The 18,925-nt window shown below is 51.8% G+C and overlaps 1 protein-coding gene across 14 annotated transcripts in view; it reads left to right on the top strand.

Moving 5' to 3' along the window:
* Positions 1–4,518: 4,518 nt before the first annotated feature.
* SEPTIN8 (septin 8) overlaps positions 4,519–18,925 on the top strand; it is a 27,667-nt gene continuing 13,260 nt past the window's right edge. For 3 of the 14 annotated variants that reach the window (XM_063811505.1, XM_016953782.4, XM_016953785.4), the window contains exons 1-4: positions 5,195–5,425; positions 16,859–16,979; positions 17,969–18,164; positions 18,503–18,683. In XM_063811505.1, coding sequence (XP_063667575.1) covers positions 5,396–5,425; positions 16,859–16,979; positions 17,969–18,164; positions 18,503–18,683 — 528 coding nt within the window. In that variant the 5' untranslated portion in view covers positions 5,195–5,395. Of the gene's footprint in view, positions 4,858–5,157; positions 5,426–8,320; positions 8,611–16,858; positions 16,980–17,968; positions 18,165–18,496; positions 18,684–18,925 lie in introns of those variants that run through there. The other 11 variants (XM_016953781.4, XM_016953783.4, XM_063811509.1 and 8 more) reach the window with 10 other exon arrangements.

Here is an 18,925-nt window from a genome sequence, read left to right as displayed (position 1 = left end):
GTCTCTGCTCCCTACCCTGTCCCAAGTGCCCAGAAATGGACCAAAACCTGAACATTCTTCCTATGGCTCCTGAATCTGAAAGGAAGCAGATGTGAGTCATGCCCTGTCTTCTTCCTCTTCTGAATGAGCTGTATTAAAAAGCATGCCGGGGGGAGATGGGGAAGCAGGGAGCACGAGCCACCAAGCTGACTTGGCTGATGGAAATAAAGTCTCCAGAACAACACTCCCCATGGGGAAACTGATCCTGAGTTCTGCCCCTTCCTCAGAAAAGGTGTATAGAGTCCTGCTTTCCACCCCAATTAGGTGGCATGAGCCCGTACAGGACATTAAAAAGGTTCTCAGGACAGGAGCATGCTGAGGCATTCCAACAAAGACCGCAGGCTGCTTCAGCTCAGCTGTCCCATCCAGACTACCAAAAAGCGTAGAGAACCTAAATACTCAGCCTTCTGCTTAGCTCAGAGGGAAAAATAGGGTCTCAAACAGTGGGGAGATGTCAGTAAGCTCTTCTCCCTGCTGCTGTGTTACAGTGGCATAAAGAAGGTCTGGACAGAGCCAAACCAGAAAGAAAAGAAATGGATGTAAACACATGGCAGCAAAATATTAATGATAAATAAGGGGAAAAACAGAGAGTGAAAGATGAGGGCTCCTCCCCACCCCTAAAAAAATCTTAAAGAATTTCTTGCAACTGCTTCATATTATGAAATGACTTAAGAATGTGAATTTAATAAAGTGGGGGCTCAACGATAGGATGCTAGAACACAAGAATGGGATGGAAAGGCAACAAGTTGAGGACAAAAACATATTATTATAGACAAACAAATTAGAACTAACAAGAAAGAGAATGGGCCCCATTGAAACTCAAATTACTGAATTAGGGCAGCTAAACTAGGCAAAGAGATTAAAGCAATTAGAATTAGTAGAAATGAAAGACAGACAAAGCTGATCTGATATAAAAATTAATTAAAATCCCTGAAGAAGGAAAACCAGAAACAGAACCAAAAGAGAATTCCTTTAATGGAGAAACAAACGAGTAAATTTCAAAACTAAAGCTGCAGATTGAAAGAACACACTATATTCCAGAAAAGCTTGATTTGAAATGTTTACTACTAAGACATCTTAGTTAAGTTATTGAACCTAAAAAAAAAGATGAAGAATGACTTCTTTAGGCATTCAAGCAGAAAAAAATGTCTCCTATAAAGGGGAAAATTCAGGCTGGCCTCAGGCTTCTTCCCAGAAGAAAAAGAGGCAAAACCTACCACATTCAGTGGGAAAGATGAGACTCAAGGATATAATACCCAGCCAAGATATGGTTCCAGTATCGAGGCACAGACAGATACTGTTAAACATCGAAAATACTTCCTGGAAAAACAGCTTAACGATTAATTTAGTCCATGAAGAGATGAACAAAAATAAAGAACTTGCAAATGGAAAAAAAAGCCTTGGTAAGAAGACTAATGATGACCATTGAATTCATTTTAATTCAGAATATTTATCAACTAACTATGAAGTTATGTTTACAAAACATAATATGAGTGTTATAAACATGGATAATGTAACAATAATATGTAACTAAACTTAGGAAGCAGGTCAGTCAGAGATGGAAAGAATCATGAGAGCTAATTTTTCAAAGCAATGAACACACTGAACACACATACACACACACTCACACACTCATATGTCATTGAAATGTGCATTTTAAGAAAATAACTCTAGCCTGAGTGTTTTTTACAATTTTTGTTTAACCTCAGAGGTATCTTTTAGGAAGTAATATCTCTTGTGGTCAAGAAACATTCTTTGAAGTTCAACTCTTTCTTCAGTTTCAACTTCTTTGTCTTCTTTTAAATTCAAGTAAAATTAAGTACTTTTAATTTAAATAGCATCTGTATTATGGCCCAGATTCCTATAAAGTATCTCTATTATCTTTCCTCCTATCAGTAAATATACATAGAAAGTTTTCTGGAATGATATAAATGTAGTGTTCATGATGGTGATTTCTGAGTGGTGGGATTGGGATAATTTAAACTTCTCTGTATTGTTCAAATTATTTAAAATGTACATATATCACTTAAAAACATGAAATTTTTCTTTAAAAGGGGTGGAAGGCTAAGAAATTATCTGTGGCTGATTCTGTTGGTGTATGGCTGATTATTTTCTTGCTTGTCATTTTTTATATTTTAATTTTCTAATAAACAAGAATTTCATAGTATTAGAAAAAAAGATTTTCAGGCATCTCACTGGAATGGATAGTCCAGAAACAGACTTGGCAGAGATGGCTGCAGCCTCCCAACATCTGCTCTCCTCTAACATTTTATGGACTTTTTAGCTGTGCACATGATAGCCAGAATAAAGACCCCATTTTCCAGCTCTGGCCTATAGCATGTAAGCAGAAGTGCCACATGGCAGCTTCTGGAATCCTCTGAGAGTTGGCTCATTTGCACTGTATTACTATCATTGCCTCTTGCTGCCTGGAATGCAGATATCACCATATTGGACCATGAGAGCCAAGACCACGTAAGGCCAAGCAACAAGAAGAAAGTGTGCGTAGAGAGTCGCATAAGCCCTGGACTACCTACCTGGACAATGTAAGAAAGGAAGACATTTCTATCTTGTTGAAGCAGCTGAACATAATCCTAACTGATGCACAACCTGCACACACATACAGAAATGTCGTCTGTGATACCATTTGCATTGTACATCAGAGGGGAAAGATGAAACAACTGGTTTGGCATACACATACACAAATTGCCTAGATGTGAAGGAGTTAAAAAAAAGTTTTTTAAGAAAATTTATTCTTTTCTCACAAACACAATATCTTTGTGAAGTTAGGGAAGGGTCTTTATTTTTAGAAGCCAAAGTAAAAATAATAAATAAAATAACAAGTACACTTGACAACATCAAAAATTTAAACTTCTACATGACAAAAGAAAGTATAAACAAAAGTAAAAGACAAGCAAGAGGCCTGGAGGGCAGCATTTCCTGAAGCGAAGTCTTGTCATGTTCAAGTTCAGCGTGGTGCTGGGTATGTATGCAGGGTAGAGACAAGGGGCAACAAAGTGTGGGTAGAGCTGTATATTCCCCTTTCTTTTGCACAGAAAATGCATATTAGCTGATCAGAAGCTCTGAGGACTTCTACAGAACCCTGCCTGTGTATGGAACTCAGCATTCCCCAGTTATTTGACGGTGGGACCAATCTTTTTGTGGTAAAATCTATGAACTAACCTCTAGGTGTATACGAAACACTCAGAAATGCTGCCATAAGAAATAACACTTTGCCGTGTGAGAAATGATCGTTATATTCACCTTTTGAGCCCTCATAGATAATTCTCACTCTTTTATAAGTTCTGACCAGCAGCAGCATAAAATGAGAGAAATTTCGGCATTGTGGAATAGGAGGAAATTCTCCTGTTTACTCCTACAGAGCAGAGTGAATATATCCCAAAAGAAGGAAGTCACCTGTACTCTGAGCTTTTCCTTCTGATAGCCACTGGCCGGGACTGTAAGAAGTACATGTTTTGAAATATTTCTGATTAGAGATAAAAGACCATTTTAAAGATAATTTAGGGCTAGTCCCAGACAGTTGTAAGGCAGAACTGCCATACGGATGGCAGTTGGTCGTGATTTCTTGTTAGTTATAGGGAAAGAAAAAGGAAACAGTAGATACAGTCTAGGATGATCAATTCAGTATTGACCACACATTCTCTGGGCTCTGACATTAAGGCCCTTGTAGTCTAGAGAGGGAGATTTTATTTAATATTATATTTTAAGTACAACTTAAAGCCCTTTACTTATGTTATTTAATCCTGTAACATAGGTGCTATACTTGTTCTCATTTTTAGGACCAGGGAAGGGAGACATAGTTAAGTAACTTGCCTAGCTAAGGTTAAAAAGCTAGCAGGATTCCACCAGGAAGGTTTGCCATAGATCCAGCTTCCCTAACCACTGCTCTGCTCTATTTCTTGTAGATAATTTTAATACAGCATGGGAAACAGCAACATAGAGAGAGGAGCAAAGTGAAAACATTGTCAGGAAGGTCCAGCGGGAAGTCAGTCCACCTTGGGGACAAGCTACAGTTTGCCTGGGAGAGTGAGGAGGGGAAAGCCAAATCAGGGTGACAAGGTCAAACAGCAGAGAGGGGGCTCCTCTTAAGCCAGGTGTGCTAAGTCGAACGTGGTCTTTAGGCACCTCCAGTCAGCACATGTTTCTGAGTAGGAGAAACAGGTCAGGTTGCTTCTCAGCATACTGGGGTGAGGGGTGTGTGTGGAGGGTGGACCAACCTGGGATGAGGCCAGTGGGGGGTAGGGGGCAAACCTTGCCACATTCCCAGAAAGAGCAGAGAGAAAGGCAGAGGGAAGAGAAAGAAACGGGGTTTCAGAGGATTTGGGAGCTGCTTTTGTATAGATTGTCAGTGAGAAGGATACAGAACCTCCTGAGGCCTCCGACCCTGGCGTAAGTGTTAATTTTCTGAACGTTTTGAGCAGTGACATTAGCGGAGAGAACGTGAACGCATTGGGAGCGGTCATCCTCTTTGCACAATGGGGGGACTCCATTAAGACGTTGTCCCAAGCCCTTGGGACAGGCAGGGTGATGGACACTTGCAATCTGATGCCTTGACCGTCGAGCTCCGCTTTTCTATTGCAGGAATCCCAGCCTAAACTGCGCATCCTGCTCGTTGGTTGCACAAGGAGCCGAAGGCTGGTCCCTTGCCCGGGAAGGCCGCCTGGCCGGACGCGCGGGTCCCGCCGGCGTTCCCGCCCTAGCTCCGGTCGGAGCATCAGGTGGGGCCCAAGACACCCGCAGACTAGGCTGCCGCGGCCTCTCCCGGATTCGACGGGTCTCCCGCAGCTTGTCCACACTCTGGTTGGTGGTCCCAGCACATTTGCAGGCTCCAGCGGGTGGAGACGGCTTGGTGGGGGAGATCTCTAGGGCGCACGCCGTGCCCCACTTCCCCCTTACGGGAAAGGCTTCCCAGCGCGCGGACCCAGGAGACTCTCACCTAGGCTCGGCCCCAGGCTCCAGGGGACACGCAGAGGCCCGCCGGGCACCAGCCCCGAGCCCCCCGACACTGCCGTCCCGGTCCCCCAACGCGCGGACTACAAGTCCCAGCAGTCCCCGCAGCTGGCACCTCCCGCCTCGCCGCGGAGACCCCCGGCCGTCCAAGCGGCGGGGCTCCGGCTGCGCTCGTGGCCGGGCCGGGCGGGGAGGCCGGTCCCGCGGGCGGGGGCAGGGGCGGCTCCGCGGCTTCTCCCGCCGCCGCCGCCAAGGGGAGTTTCCAGGAAGTGGCCATATTGGATCCATTCAGCCGCAGCCGCCCGGGCGGAGCGCGTCCCGCAGCCGGCTGGTCCCTGTCGCTGCCCCTGCGCTCGTCCCAGCCCACCCGCCCGGTGCGGAGCTCGCCATGGCGGCCACCGACCTGGAGCGCTTCTCGGTGAGGGCCCCGCTGGGCCACGGCGCGCGCGGGAGGCGCGGGGCGCAGGAGGGGCCGCCCTGCAGCTGGCGGGGGGCGCGAAGCGGGCTGTCAGCGCCTCACGGCCGGGCCTCGACACCGGGCCAGCTCGAGGACTCCGGCGCGGGCTCTCGGCCGCGCTATCGGGGGGTCCCGGAGCGTCGGGCGGCCTGCCTTGCCGGGCGGCTGGTCGGGGTCGCATCCTGGGGCGCAGGCAAGGCAAACCCCTTTCGCGGGAAGGAGCAAAGACCCGCCTGGCTCCGGGCAGGTGCGAAGATAGAGTGGCGCCCGCGGGGCCGCAGGTGAGGGTCCGGGACACTCCGGACCCTATTGCCCAGGGTGTTTCTTTCTGCACACTTGGGGAAGAGTCCTAGCCGCACAGGTGCTGCGGGATAGGTACAGCCGGGGAGGATGGAGGCCCCAGGATCCGAGGGAGTCTCCCACACGAGCCCAGGACAGTTGCAGACTTGAGTCCTGAAGACCCTTGGCCTGCTTTTCCTTCCTCCCCCGCTCCCCTCTGCCCCACTCCCCACGCCGGAATCCTGGGTGCGACTCCAGGCAGGTCAGGCCTCAGTGGTCGGGTCTGCGGCAGCCATTCGCCAGGAGCTGGAGGGATTCCAGACTCAGCCCAGTGGGCGTTTATTTGGGCTCCAGTCCAGGTCCTCAGAAGGTTGACGTCCCTGGTGGTCCCTGCAGGGGTCTCACTGGGCCTGAGCCTGCCGACAGCCAACTTACTAAAGGTTTTCATAATTCACTCGCGGGAGGGAGGCCTTTGGGGGGTTGTATCTGGACATCCCCTGCTGTCTAAGGCTGGATCTGGGTGTGTCTGGGAGGCTAGGCTGTGACAGTGAAGGAAGCTGTGTCCTCTTGCCAGCATGTGAGGCCCTGGTCGGCTGGAAGGGGGAGGAGGGGGAGAAGGAGGAGGAGGAGGAGGGAGGCCCAGGGCTGTTGGAGGGAAGGGGGAATTCTGAATATGTGAACGATAACGAATTGGTTCTGGGGCTAAATAAGGGAGCCAGGACTTACGTAATTAATGCTATAAATACTGTCATCCCAATTTATATATGTAAATTTTCCATTTAATCTGAAAATACATTTCTTATTCTACTTTGGAAATGTGCATGACTAAAGCAGGAGCTCTTGGTTTCATAATTTCTAGACTTGGGTGTTTTATTCCCATTGGAGAGGGGGACGTATGTCAGTTAAGTAAGTTTAAATACATCAGGAACAGATTCAGAGGCTGGGCTACTCAGAGATTCACTTCGCCCCGTATTATAAATTGGAATTTATGTACCGGAGGAGGGCAGTGCCTGAATCCTAACAGACCTGCTGATTAGCTGGAGGCCAAGAGACCCGTGAGTGCCTGGGTGTCTCTGCATGTGTGTCTGTGTGCATTTTCTGTGCCCAGCTGACCAGAAAGTTATGTCTGGGTCTTGTCTGTGGCCAGAGGTTTAACAGTTGATCTTGCAGGTGGGAGAGGTATGTAGAGAAACCAGAATCAGACAGCCTGATAGGAATCCTAGACACTCCTTGTTGGCCATGTGACCTTGGGCAGGTTATTTAACCCCTTGGTGCTCTCATGCGTATAAGGGGATAGAAATATTTCTTCCCTCATAGGGGTATTGTGAGGATTCAACAAGAGAATCCAGGGGAGGTACTTAGCCCTGTGTCTGGCACATGGTAAGGACACAGTAAATAATATATGCTACCTATTGTCCACGTGGGTGTGAGGACTGGCCCCCTATGTAAGAAGGGAGCAGAGGATGCATTTGCCCTGTTCATGGCACTCTCTGTAGAGCTTCCATCCCTGCTCGTCCAGAGATGGTCCTCAGAGGGTTAGCTGAGAGGCCAGGCTGTGGGCTGGTCAAGCCTTCCCCTGGGGTCCTATGTTTGCTCTCAGACCATTCCTGTGAGGAGTTTTGGTATTAGCTGCGGGGTGGCCAGGGCACAGAGAGGGGACTGACTCAGGCAAGGGCATAGAGCCTGAGCGCAGGGCCTTGGTTGCTATGCCAGCTTCAGCTGGAGGGATGGACACCTTCCACACCCTCTGCACTTTGGGCTGTCAGCCTCCTGGAAGGGCTTGGATAGGGTTGGATTTGGGTGGAGACCTTGGGTGGAGTTTGGCCTGAATTTAAGTCTGGACTCCATTCACCCTTCCTGGCTTGTCATCTTGGGAAAATCATTTCTGCCTTTATCTTGCTGTAAAATGGGCAGAGCCACACTGGTTCCTCAGAGAGTTTATGGAGGGTTAATTGCAGTCCGTGGCATGTTTGGAAATATGCTGAGGTGTCTTGCAAGCCCCAGGATGTGATGGTGCCATGACAGGTCTACACTGTCCCTCTGGCCAGCTCAGTGGTCAGTCTAGCCCTGCAGGCCTGAGAATCGTCCTGACCTGGAGCTTAGACGGCATACAGAGTTGTACTTTGAGATGGATGTGTGCTGGGTTCCTGTGTCCTCACATAGCATGGTGTACACACCACAGGCCAACAGCCTTGGCATCCTGACTGGGCTCTGCTCCACCCTAGATCAGTATTGGGGTAAGGGTTGGCATCCCCTGTGTGTGGGTGTGTGGAGCAGCCCTCTGAGGAGGGTGTGTTGCCCCTTGCCTTCCTCGGGCAGCCAGATTCCTGTCCACTCTTGCTGTGCCCCTCCTCCTAACTGGAACCTTGACTCTGGGGCTCAGCCCTTTCTTCCCCGAGGGCCAGCTCTGGTGTTTTCTCCTGCCAGAATCTCACAGGTTCAGACCCCGTGGTGAGCAACCCTTTAGGGCTTGGGGAAAGTGAAGCTGAGGGGGAGAGGAAGAAACGTGCAGCACGCAGCCTCACACTGGCGTTCTTCCCAGCCAGTCACTTACCCCCATCTCTGCTTTATCCCCAGCACCATCTGTCACTTCCGTTGTCACCCCCGCAATCTTGATACTTCCCCAAGAAGCGGGCTCTTCAGGGAGTACCTAGTCCCTCCTGAAGCAGGAATTGAGAGCCCGCACCCAAATGGGGCTCAAGGTCTCTGTCAGAGTGATATCTCCCCATCTTGTAAAAACGGCCAGTAGCCTCCTTGCTGAGCCATGCCGAAGAAAAACGGGAGCTGAGCAAGAGATGCCCGTGCAGCTCCCAGGGCACATGTGAGCACCACCTGCAGAGCTGCAGCTCTGCCCTCTCCCCCAGGAGGTGAGTCTGCCTGCCCTCCCTCCCTCTTGGGCATCAGACCATGCTATGTGTGCCCACCTTAGGAAGGTCTCCTTGGGGTCTTGATTGCAGTGGGTCAGAGCTGCGGGGCTGATGGGAAGCATTGGGCATCCCAGGGAGCACATGCTAAAAGACTGACCATGATAGGAACAGAGAGGATGGCAAGGAGGAGACCAAGCTCAGGGCCAAGGAGGAGGGAGACTGGATGGAGCCTGGGAACCCAGGGTCTGACTTGTGTCAAAAACCTTGGATGGCAAGGAGGGCAGTGGGTGCTTTGAGCGCATTATCTTGTTGATGCCAACAGCCCAAGGTTGGGTGAGGATGCAGACTTTGGTCATTGGCTAGCAAAGGTAGGGGGAACAAGATCCAAATTCCAATACCAGAGATGACAGAGAGGGTGGATACCTTGGCGTTTTGAGCCCTCGGATGGGCTAGGTGGAAGCATATATTATATTTGGGGCAGTAACTACCACGAATGTCTCTGTGGCTCAAGTCCAGCTACCAGAGGCGAGCAGCTACAGGATGGTAGAGCAAAGGGCCTGAGGGCCAGCTGGCCTCTGTGTGTCCCTTGCAGCCTCCCCAGCCTTCCTGCCTCTGTGCTGCCAGCTTGGGTTTCAGGATCCCCAGGCATGGCCCCCAAGGCAAAAGCTTTGCCAGATAACCAGATGCAGAGCTATGCATGCAGGAGGGAGACACATCTGTCTGGGGAGGAGACGCCCTCCCAAGGTCTCCATGCCCTTGTGGTAGAGCTGGGGCACTCTGTTGGCTTCTTTTGGAGCCATCTGAACCTTCAGAGCTCCTGAAAGAACTGGCTGGGAAGAGGCAGCGGAGGACGGGGCAGGGGGCATCTTGGCTCTGCGTGCAGTTGCCCTACATGTTCTTGGGGCAAATTAGATATTCTCCTCAGGATACACGGCTTTCAGGTGTTCCCTATCCTAGAGGTCAGATTAGAGGGACAGAACCAGCAGAGGAAGGTACAGGGGCCCATGTCTGCTGGCAGGTGGCTGGCTGTTTTCTGAGGGGGCTCCAGGGCTTGGGCTGCCTGATGCTTGGGGTTCAGGAGGGGCTGTGGGTATGGACCCAAGCCCACTTGCCAGACATGGCTCTTGGGCCTGGGTACAAACCTGACATTCTGCCTGGTGTTGGAGTGAATGGACAAGCAGCAGAGAAGTATAGCAGTGCCACCCCCATACCTCTGCCAACCCGTATTGGTGCCCATGCATTCTTCCGTCCCTTTCTAGCACTGGCATCCATCCTGGGGTTGGACAGAAGGCGGGGCACCTTTGCTGCCCACATTCTCCCTCCAAGGGTTTCATTTGCTGTGAAACAGAGGCTGCCTTCTCCTGCCAGTGATACCCAGACCACTCGTGGCTTTCCCTGTTACAAGGCAGTGGTGGCTGCCACTGGAGTCCCTGAGCTAAGTAAGAAAATATGAATGCCTGGAGTTCTAGTACATTCTGCAGCCCAGAGCACCTTCCCCATCTCCTCTGTGGTGGGATAGACCACTCCCTCTCAGGCAGCACAATAAAGGCCAAGAATGTGTCTGTCCTAGGCCTGGGGGTTGGGGTGGCGAGTACTGGCCCAGCTACCAGTAACTGTGCTCTTAGCTTCCTGGAAATCTGATTTTGATGGGAAAAGCTTGAAACACACTATCCCAAATTAATAAGCTCCAGCCTGGCTGGCTGTGTGCAGAAAGGAAAGACAGTGCCGCTTAGTGAGACAGAGAAACAGAGAGAATGGAGTATTGGGGTCAGGGGATGGTTTTGCTCCCAAAATTCCTTCTCTTCCCAGGATGGGTGGAGTAGGACTGGCCTTGTGAGGATGATTGGCTTCCTGTTACCTTGACTGCCATCATGTTGGGACCATGGCGGGTGATCCTTGCTTGAATCTTCTCTCAAATTTTCTGTTGCCACTGTAGGAGAAAGATGCTTTGGCTCCCAGGTGTCCTCTTGATTTGGGACAGGTATATCCTGCCTCTATTCTTCCTTCCTGGCCCCGGGTAGCAGCATCCCACCCCCACCCTCCCACATATGTCTCCTTGGTTATTTCCCGTAACCTCTGACCTGGGCTTAGAGGCTTGCTGTGGAATCCTGGGACCAGAGCCGAAGCCTTTCCTGGGAAAATTCCTAGGATTCCTCTCAGGCTCAAGGACAGTTGTGCTTATGACCGCGACCACGGGTTCTGGCTAGAGGCCTCTGCTCTGGCTATTTAAGGCCCAGGCTCCTGGGAGGAGCTGGAGCCGGGGCTAGCATAGTTTGTGCCAGGAACATGGGTGGAGAAAGCTTCCAGTGGTCCATTGACTCCTGGGTCCATTGCTCAGTTACTTAATAGGGCCACCCCCAGGGCTGGAGCTCCCCTGGGGAGTGGGCTTCCTGTCTGCCTGACTGGGTGTACAGGTGAGTGGGTGCTAGGCATGGGAGCCCAGAGGAAGAAAAGCATCCAAAGTCCAAGGCACTGGAGAACTCTGGAAGGCCTGAGGTCTGGGGGCTGCTCTTTGTCCATTACTCAGTAGCCAATCCACCTATGGTGGGGTATCCTTTCTACTCCCACTGCAACAACCAGCCTAGTTTGGGGGTTTGGATCACAGGGGTCTTTATTTACCCACAGCTTCCCCGGCTCTGTTGGTTTAGAGATTCAGTAGATTTCCAGTTCCTTCTGGATAAAAAACCTGTTTTTGTGTGTTGGCAACCATGAGATGCAGTTTCTTCCCAGATCCCACCTTGTTTCATGGTAAAAGGGACAGCTCCTCTTGGCTGGTGATGAGGGCTGCTCTAGGAGGCTCAGACAGAGCATTTCCTATCAGGAAAAGGGCGTCCTAGTTATCCACTGGGCTGCGTAACAAAATGCTGTTCTCTACTTTGTCTTGGACGGCCGGGCATGGAGGCACGCAGCCGGCCTGAGAAGTTATTATTTTGGTTGTTGTCTTTGATGTGCCAAAGAAATGATGACACAGAAGCCTGGGGCCTGGCTCAGGAGCCAAAAGCTTGTTAGTGATTAGAGAGGGGATAATGGCCCCATGGAGTTTCTCATTGCATATGTAGAGCTCAGAGCTGCCAACTCTCTCTATCCTGGGACTTTGAAGACATATACAACGCTCACCCCTGTGTGAGCACCTCAGGGAGCTGGGTGTGTGGAATGAGCCAGAGGCTTTGGGTCCACCTCTCTCTGGGGTCCAAGTTAAGTTGTCCTGCCTGAAGGCTCCTCCCCACAGAGCAGTCTGCCATGGGGCTTCCTGACTTGAGAATGGAGCCTGGCTGCAGGGTCCGTCCAGCTCACCCTCCCACCAGAGCCAGCTTACAGACCAGCAGGCCTTTGGCCCACACCAGCACCCTGACATGTTGTATTGGGCCCTCATGGTATTCTCAGTTTGTATTGGTTGTCAATCTTTAAAAATTACAGAATTTCACATAAAAATATAGATTTCTGGGCCAGGCATGGTGGCTTACACCTGTAATCCCAGCACTTTGGGAGGCCAACGCAGGTGGATCACCTGAGGTCAGGAGTTCAAGACCGACCTGGCCAACATAGTGAAACCCCGTCTCTACTAAAAATACAAAAATCAGCCAGGCGTGGTGGTTGCGTGCCTGTAATCCCAGCTACTGGGGAGTCTGAGGCATGAGAATTGCTTGTACCTAGGAGGCGGAGGTTACAGTGAGCTGAGATCACACCACTCCAGCCTGGGTGACAGCGCCAGACTGTGTCTCAAAAAATACATACATACATATATATACATATATATATACACACACACACACACACACACACATATATATATGTGTATATATATATATGTATATATAGAGAGAGATTTTTGGGTTCTCTTTAAAAACGGGAAGATTTGGCAACACTAGATCTGTGTTGCCACAGTTGGCTGGCGTTGTGGAACTGCGGCCACCATGGATTGAGCATAAGCACAGGCTCTCCAGTTCTCTGCCATTCCCACCTCTCCCCAGGAACCCCCACGCTTGGCCAAGTTAGCGGCTGTCTTTCATCCAGCAGGCGGGGAGTGATGTGACTAGAAGTGTGGGTTTCACAGTCATGTTGTCTCCATTCAGATCCTGGCTTTGCTCTCCTGAGCAGTGTGGTCTTGGGCAAATTACACACTCTCTTGATGCCTCTATTGTCTCATCTAGACAATGGGAAGGCTGCTACGGCCTATGTCATAGGGCTGATGTGTGGACTAAATTAGATTAAATTAGGGTTGCGCAAAGCAAGCATGTAATACATGTTAGTTATGTCTGTTGTTGTTGCCATTGTTATTAAGGTGCTGCTCCCCTTCACCTATATATGTTACCTGCCTGGCTTCTAAAGGCATTTGAGTTTAGGCTTAGCCCTCTGAGGTCAAGGATCTGATGTCCTCATCTTTTCATTGGCAGCCATCTCAGTTCCTGGCACACAGCAGACATGTCCAGTGCGTGTGTGTTGAGTGACTGAATGAATGAGTTGGAAGCCTGCTAAGAACAGGGGAGGCAATGTAGCAGAGTGGTTTGGGACAAGAGCTTGGTCTGTTCTCAGGTCCCTGCTCTGCCCTGGTTAGTTCCCTAGCTTCTGTGTGCTTCAGTTTCCTCCCCTGTAAAATGGGGATAATCATGGAGTCTGTCATCCACAGTGAGGAAGGACCAAGTGAGAGCCTGGGTGTAAATCACTTGGCTTAGTTCACACATGGTGGTCCTCAGTGAGGTGTTGGTATCATCCCAGACGTCCCTTCCTTCCTTTGGTTGTGAATACTGAGATGTTTTACCTTCCACACTGTCCCTCCTTTCCTGGCTCTCCTCGCTTTCTCCCTGTTCCTCTGCATCCAAAGAGTTTTACTTTGGATCCTATGGCACCGAAGATGTTTCAGTTGCAAGTAATAGATAATACCACTCAACTAGCCTCAGTAATAAAGAGGATATGGCCAGGGGGAAGGGGAAAAGCCCAGAGATAGGGCAGACTCTGGCTCCCTCTTTTCTCTGTGATTTTCTTGGCTCTGCCATCCTGTGAGTAGACTGCAGCCTTAGGCTAGCTCCCCTAATGGTCTCAAGATGGTCATAAAGGCTCAACCTGCGTCACTTGCCTGTACCTGCACCGATCATGGCATCACGCTGATGGGCTCCCACCCTGGGAGTTGGAGCTGTGGTCTCACCCACCAAATTGCAGGGCTGGTAGCCACTGGGACACCTGACTTTATTTCTGAGTCATGGTAGCTGAGATGTGCAGGAGGTCCTTCAGGGGCTGCTGGTTCCTCCTAGGTTGTAACCCCACTCAGGTTGGTAGAGATGCCTGGAGCAGGCACCCTGGAGTGAACAATGCAACTTAGATCACATGTCGATGCCAAATCTATGATCAGGGAGTTGGCATTAGTGAGAGTTACCCCTCAGTAAAGCCTGGAGGTCAGATCAGTCTCCTGGGACCAGGTAACAACACTGCCTCCATCAGGGCCAGTGGCCATTCTGTGTGTGTACGTGTGTGTGTGCATGCATGCTCCATAGACTCATACCCCTGACTGGTCCCCGGGGCTCCTAAACAGGTATTGCCCCAGATGTGTGGCCCCTGCGATAACAGAGTGTAGCCTGGGTAACAACTTAGGGATGATGACCTCCCTGTACCCCACACTTCCACAGAGAGAGCCAAGCTGTGTGAGAGGAGGCCACTCTGCAGTTGCTGTGTGTGGATAGGTGGTTTATGTGAGACCCACCCCAAGAACCCCCAGTGCTACACTTAGCCTCTGGAGCCTAGAACTGTAAGAAAGTGGGGGAGAACAGGAATGGAATGGCCTCTGCTTCTCAGTAAGTGCTCTGCAGCTGCGTGTGTGTGTGTGTGTGTGTGTGTGTGGTTTCCAGACACAGCTGACTTGGTGGGGTTTGGCGGCAGACTACAGGATGTTGGATTGCATCCTGATTGTGTCACCCCTTGGAAGAAGAGGATGAATAAACACATAGCCTTCTCTGCAAGCACAGCACGCCTTAAATTTTGGAGATTTTCAGTCTTGCCTGAAAAGAAAAAAGCTCTAGACCGACTGTTGTGTCCTCCATTTGATCCTCAAGCTGACACAAGGAGGTGGAACAGAGACTAAATAATGAAGCCCTGTGTAAGGTGGGCAGGTGCTCTGATGCCATAGCAGTTGGAGGCTGTGTTCAGTAACTTATAAATGGTAGCATTGTCCAGCATGTTGGGCATAGTAATGGGAGGGAAGGAAGAATAGAAAACCTGACCTCCCCAACCTGCAGCCAACATCTAGAAGCTTATAGAATAGGTGGAGAATCAAGACGCATTAAAAAAGGATAACCAGTAGTACTAGGAAACAGGATAACTGCCAAGTGAGGGGTCTGGAACGTAAGTGCTTGGGGGCCAGGTGAGAGTGGGTGCCAAGGAAAAAGTAGAGTAGCTGTAGAGCCAGGGGAGGGGCGGAGTTTGAAAAGAGAGCTCAGAGTTACCAGCTGGGCTGGAACCAGGCCAGTGAGGAAGGCCTGGAACACCATGCTAAGGGCTTTGGACCTGACCCAGCACCTCCTAGGCTTCATTAACTACTTTTATGTGGGCACCAATGAGAGGAAACTGCCTTTGGGACCTCCTTGTCCAATTATGTTTGCAGCCCTAAGGAGATCTGGGCTTGAGTGGGGAGATTGGGACATGATGCTTTGGGGCTAGGTGATGGGGAGAAAGGGTCAGCTATAAGAAAAGAGGCTCCGTTGAGAGAGAGTCATGGGAGAAAGCAGGTTTAGGGGTAGCCCTGACTTGTTTGAGGGGATGGTACAACTGCCCAGAGGGGCCATGTGGGGTCTAGGTTGCCAGCACCCACACTTGGGAGTCACTGATGCAAGGCTGCTGTGGGGAGGTAGACATCAGTTGTGCAGAAGGTTGGGTTTGAGTGCCAAGGTTCTCTGGTTGGGAGGGAAGGATGGCCAGAGGGGTTCAGGCCAAGGCAGTGGGCTGCGGCACAGGTCAGCTGCTCAGGTGCTGAGGAGATGCTTCTGTGGGGCAGGAGTCAGGGCCCCCTGTCCGTTCCTGACCCCGAGCCTGTATCCACATCTGCACAAGGGCTGCCACTGGCCCTATCTCCTGGGCTGTCCTTAGCTGGACCTGCTTCACCACCCTGCGGCTATGGGCGGGAGAGACTCTGAATCCGCTGCCCCTTCCTCTCCTTCCTCTTTCTAGCTGTCTCAGGGCAGTGGGGCTCAGGAATGGAGGAGGCATGACTCTGCACAACATGGAGCTGCCTAAGGTCTGCCCTCCAGAGGGGCTGAACCTGGGAACCTTCCCTCGGGCAGCATTTTACCCCATTCCAGGGAGTCAGAGAAACCAGCCACACAAGTTGGAGTGTGACCATGACCCTCTGCTTTGGGTCCTCGTGGTTTCTTTTTATAGAGCGGTGGGCCAGCTCCAGTGGCCCCAGCTCACTCGGGGCCTGCCGCTCAGCTCTCTGCTAAGGCCAGGCCTCCACATTCTTACCCGGAACCTTCTGTCTAGACAACCAGGGCTGAGATGGGGGTGGAAGGGTGGCAGGAGTCAGGAGCCAGGAGCTGGGGGTCTCTAGAGAATACCACTGAGGCAGAAGGGAGGAGGCCTCAGAGTCTCAGTCCCTTTGGAACCCACCCCTGAGCCCCACGGGGGGGTTGTGTGAGTGAGGGCCGGCTCCTTTAGCAGGGTCCATGCATGAGTCCCATACGTGGGTGTGTGAGGAGCAGGGGTGAACATGGAGGGCCACGAGCCCAGCTGATAGAGAAGGCTCCTCTGAGGGAGCATGCTTGTGAGGGGGTTGGACCAGACGTGGCCCTGCTTGAGTCCTGCCTCAGTGGGAGGGCCTGGGAGGACTAGGCAGGGGCAGCATCCCCCCTCTCCTAGAGCTGGCTGCAGGAACAGACACACTTTCCAATCTGGTCCTCTGGGACCATCTGGGGCCTCCTCCTGAGTAGGAAAACAGGTGGGCCCTTATGGGTAGCAACCACAGCCCCTGGGGCCACCTATGCCAGGAGACATGGAGCCCTCAGCCCAGGCATCCCTGGCCATCCCAGGTGGAGCAAAGCTACAGAGTGGAAGGGCCTTTCCCCCTGGGGGCATCGGGCTCCCTCTGGGGAAACTTGGCCTGGAGTTGGTGCTCGGGTGTACTCAGGGTGTGTCTGAGATTTGTTGAGAATTCAGACATCGGGTGGGGCTGCTTCACTGTTTTAACTCAGATTTAGCGCCCGCCCCGCAGCTTGACCTTTCTTCCCCAGTGGGCTCATGTCTTGCTTTATTTCTCTCTTGGCAGAATGCAGAGCCAGAGCCCCGGAGCCTCTCCCTGGGCGGCCATGTGGGTTTCGACAGCCTCCCCGACCAGCTGGTCAGCAAGTCGGTCACTCAGGGCTTCAGCTTCAACATCCTCTGTGTGGGTGAGTGTCAGGGCCTGGCCTCAGACAGAGGGTGGGTGAGAACCTCCTGGGAGAGGGGGTGCTTCTGGCCCCCTGTTGAGCTGCAAGGGGGCTTCCCAGGCAGAGTGAAACTTTGGGGGTGTCAGGACGAGGATTTGGTTGGTGTCTCTGCCAGAGTCAAGGATAGAGTTAGAGCCAGGGCCTGACACAGCATTATCATGAAGAGTAAACCGGATCGGGCACATGAAAGTGCTTTGTAAACTGTGGGTGTTTATCACAGAGATTTAGGTTCATTTATTCATTTGTTTGTTCATTTAAAAAACATGTACTCATTTACTGCTTCCCACCCTGTGTCAAGGACGTTATGGTAAACAGCTCTGCCCCTCATCACCATATCCTATGGTAAGTGCTCCAGCACGCATGTGAACAAATAACAGCCCCAAGCAGAGAGGCTCTCGGAGGTTCCCTGGGACTCCCAGAAGGACACAAAGTGCTCTTCTGGTCCCTCTGCAGGTGCCCTTCGGGAAGCAGCCCATCCTGAGTTCCCCCAGCTAAAGCCATGTGGAGCTAGGGCTGTCCGGGGCGCATGAGTTGAGCCACTGGTGGCTTTAGACCCTGGCCCTCTTGGTCCCATGACCACCCTGGTCCCGGGAGGGGTGTTTTGTAGAGCAGGTTATGTGTGAGGTGATTGGGTCTGCAGTGGTGTCTACACAGCTGCCTGGCTCTGTCTCTTCCCTGCTCCCTGAGGAAATACATCACATATCACACACAGCTATGTCTTCTGTCCAAGTCCACCTTTTGGCTCTTCCTTCCACAGGTTATTTCTGAGGCCACAGGAAAAGATAGTTCCTGGGGAATGGGGGTGATGAGGGATGGGGTGGGCAGCCTGCCCCTTTCTCTTATCCAGGGGCCATGGATGCCTGAGCCCTGCCTGGCCTAGCCACCAGTCAAGGACAGCCCATTTCCAGCCTATGACACCCACTTCTTCCCCTCCTGTCCTCACTGCCCAGGGGAGACCGGCATTGGCAAATCCACACTGATGAACACACTCTTCAACACGACCTTCGAGACTGAGGAAGCCAGTCACCATGAGGCATGCGTACACCTGCGGCCCCAGACCTACGACCTCCAGGAGAGCAACGTGCAGCTCAAGCTGACCATTGTGGATGCCGTGGGCTTTGGGGATCAGATCAATAAGGATGAGAGGCAAGAGGCGGGAAGGGCGGCCCCACCCAGCCTCCTCCCACCCCACCTACATTGGCCCCCATACCAGTAGCCCAGCCCTCACACTGCAGGGGGCCAGGGAGGGCCTCTTGGGGAATATCTGAGGCTCTGTGGTCACCAACAGACCAGTTACTCCTTTAGGTGTCTGGAGAAGGGGTCAGCTGCCTGTATCCAGTCAGGGATCTCAGGCAGAAGCTGTTCCCAGAAAGAAAAGGCCAGGGGGCAGCCTGGCTTGGCCCCGAGCCCTGAGCGCCCCCAAGCCCCAAGCCCCTGATCTCAGCTGGCAGCCTCCTGGGTGATGGAGCTGTCTGTAGTTACAGGCCCATAGTTGACTACATCGATGCGCAGTTTGAAAATTATCTGCAGGAGGAGCTGAAGATCCGCCGCTCGCTCTTCGACTACCATGACACAAGGATCCACGTTTGCCTCTACTTCATCACGCCCACAGGGCACTCCCTGAAGTCTCTAGATCTAGTGACCATGAAGAAACTAGACAGCAAGGTATCCCTGTCCCCACCTGCTGTCACAGGCTCCATAGTCTTCTGCTGCGATGCGATGTGGTGGCTGCCTCATGCCTGAACACCATGGTCCTCAGGGACCTGGTCGGGGGCTTGTGGGTGGCCCCCCATTGGCTCGGTCCTCTCTCTGTCTTGCGTCTGTCCCTCCTGCTCCAGTGGCCCCCAATGCTCTGGGCTCGTTCTCCAGAGTCCTGTGCCCTGGGTCTGACCCTGAGCCCCTTGCTT

This window comes from Pan troglodytes, chromosome 4 (genome assembly GCF_028858775.2).
Source record: "Pan troglodytes isolate AG18354 chromosome 4, NHGRI_mPanTro3-v2.0_pri, whole genome shotgun sequence".
Classification (NCBI taxonomy): Eukaryota; Metazoa; Chordata; class Mammalia; order Primates; family Hominidae; genus Pan; species Pan troglodytes.
This window is presented reverse-complemented; position numbering and strand designations above follow the sequence as displayed.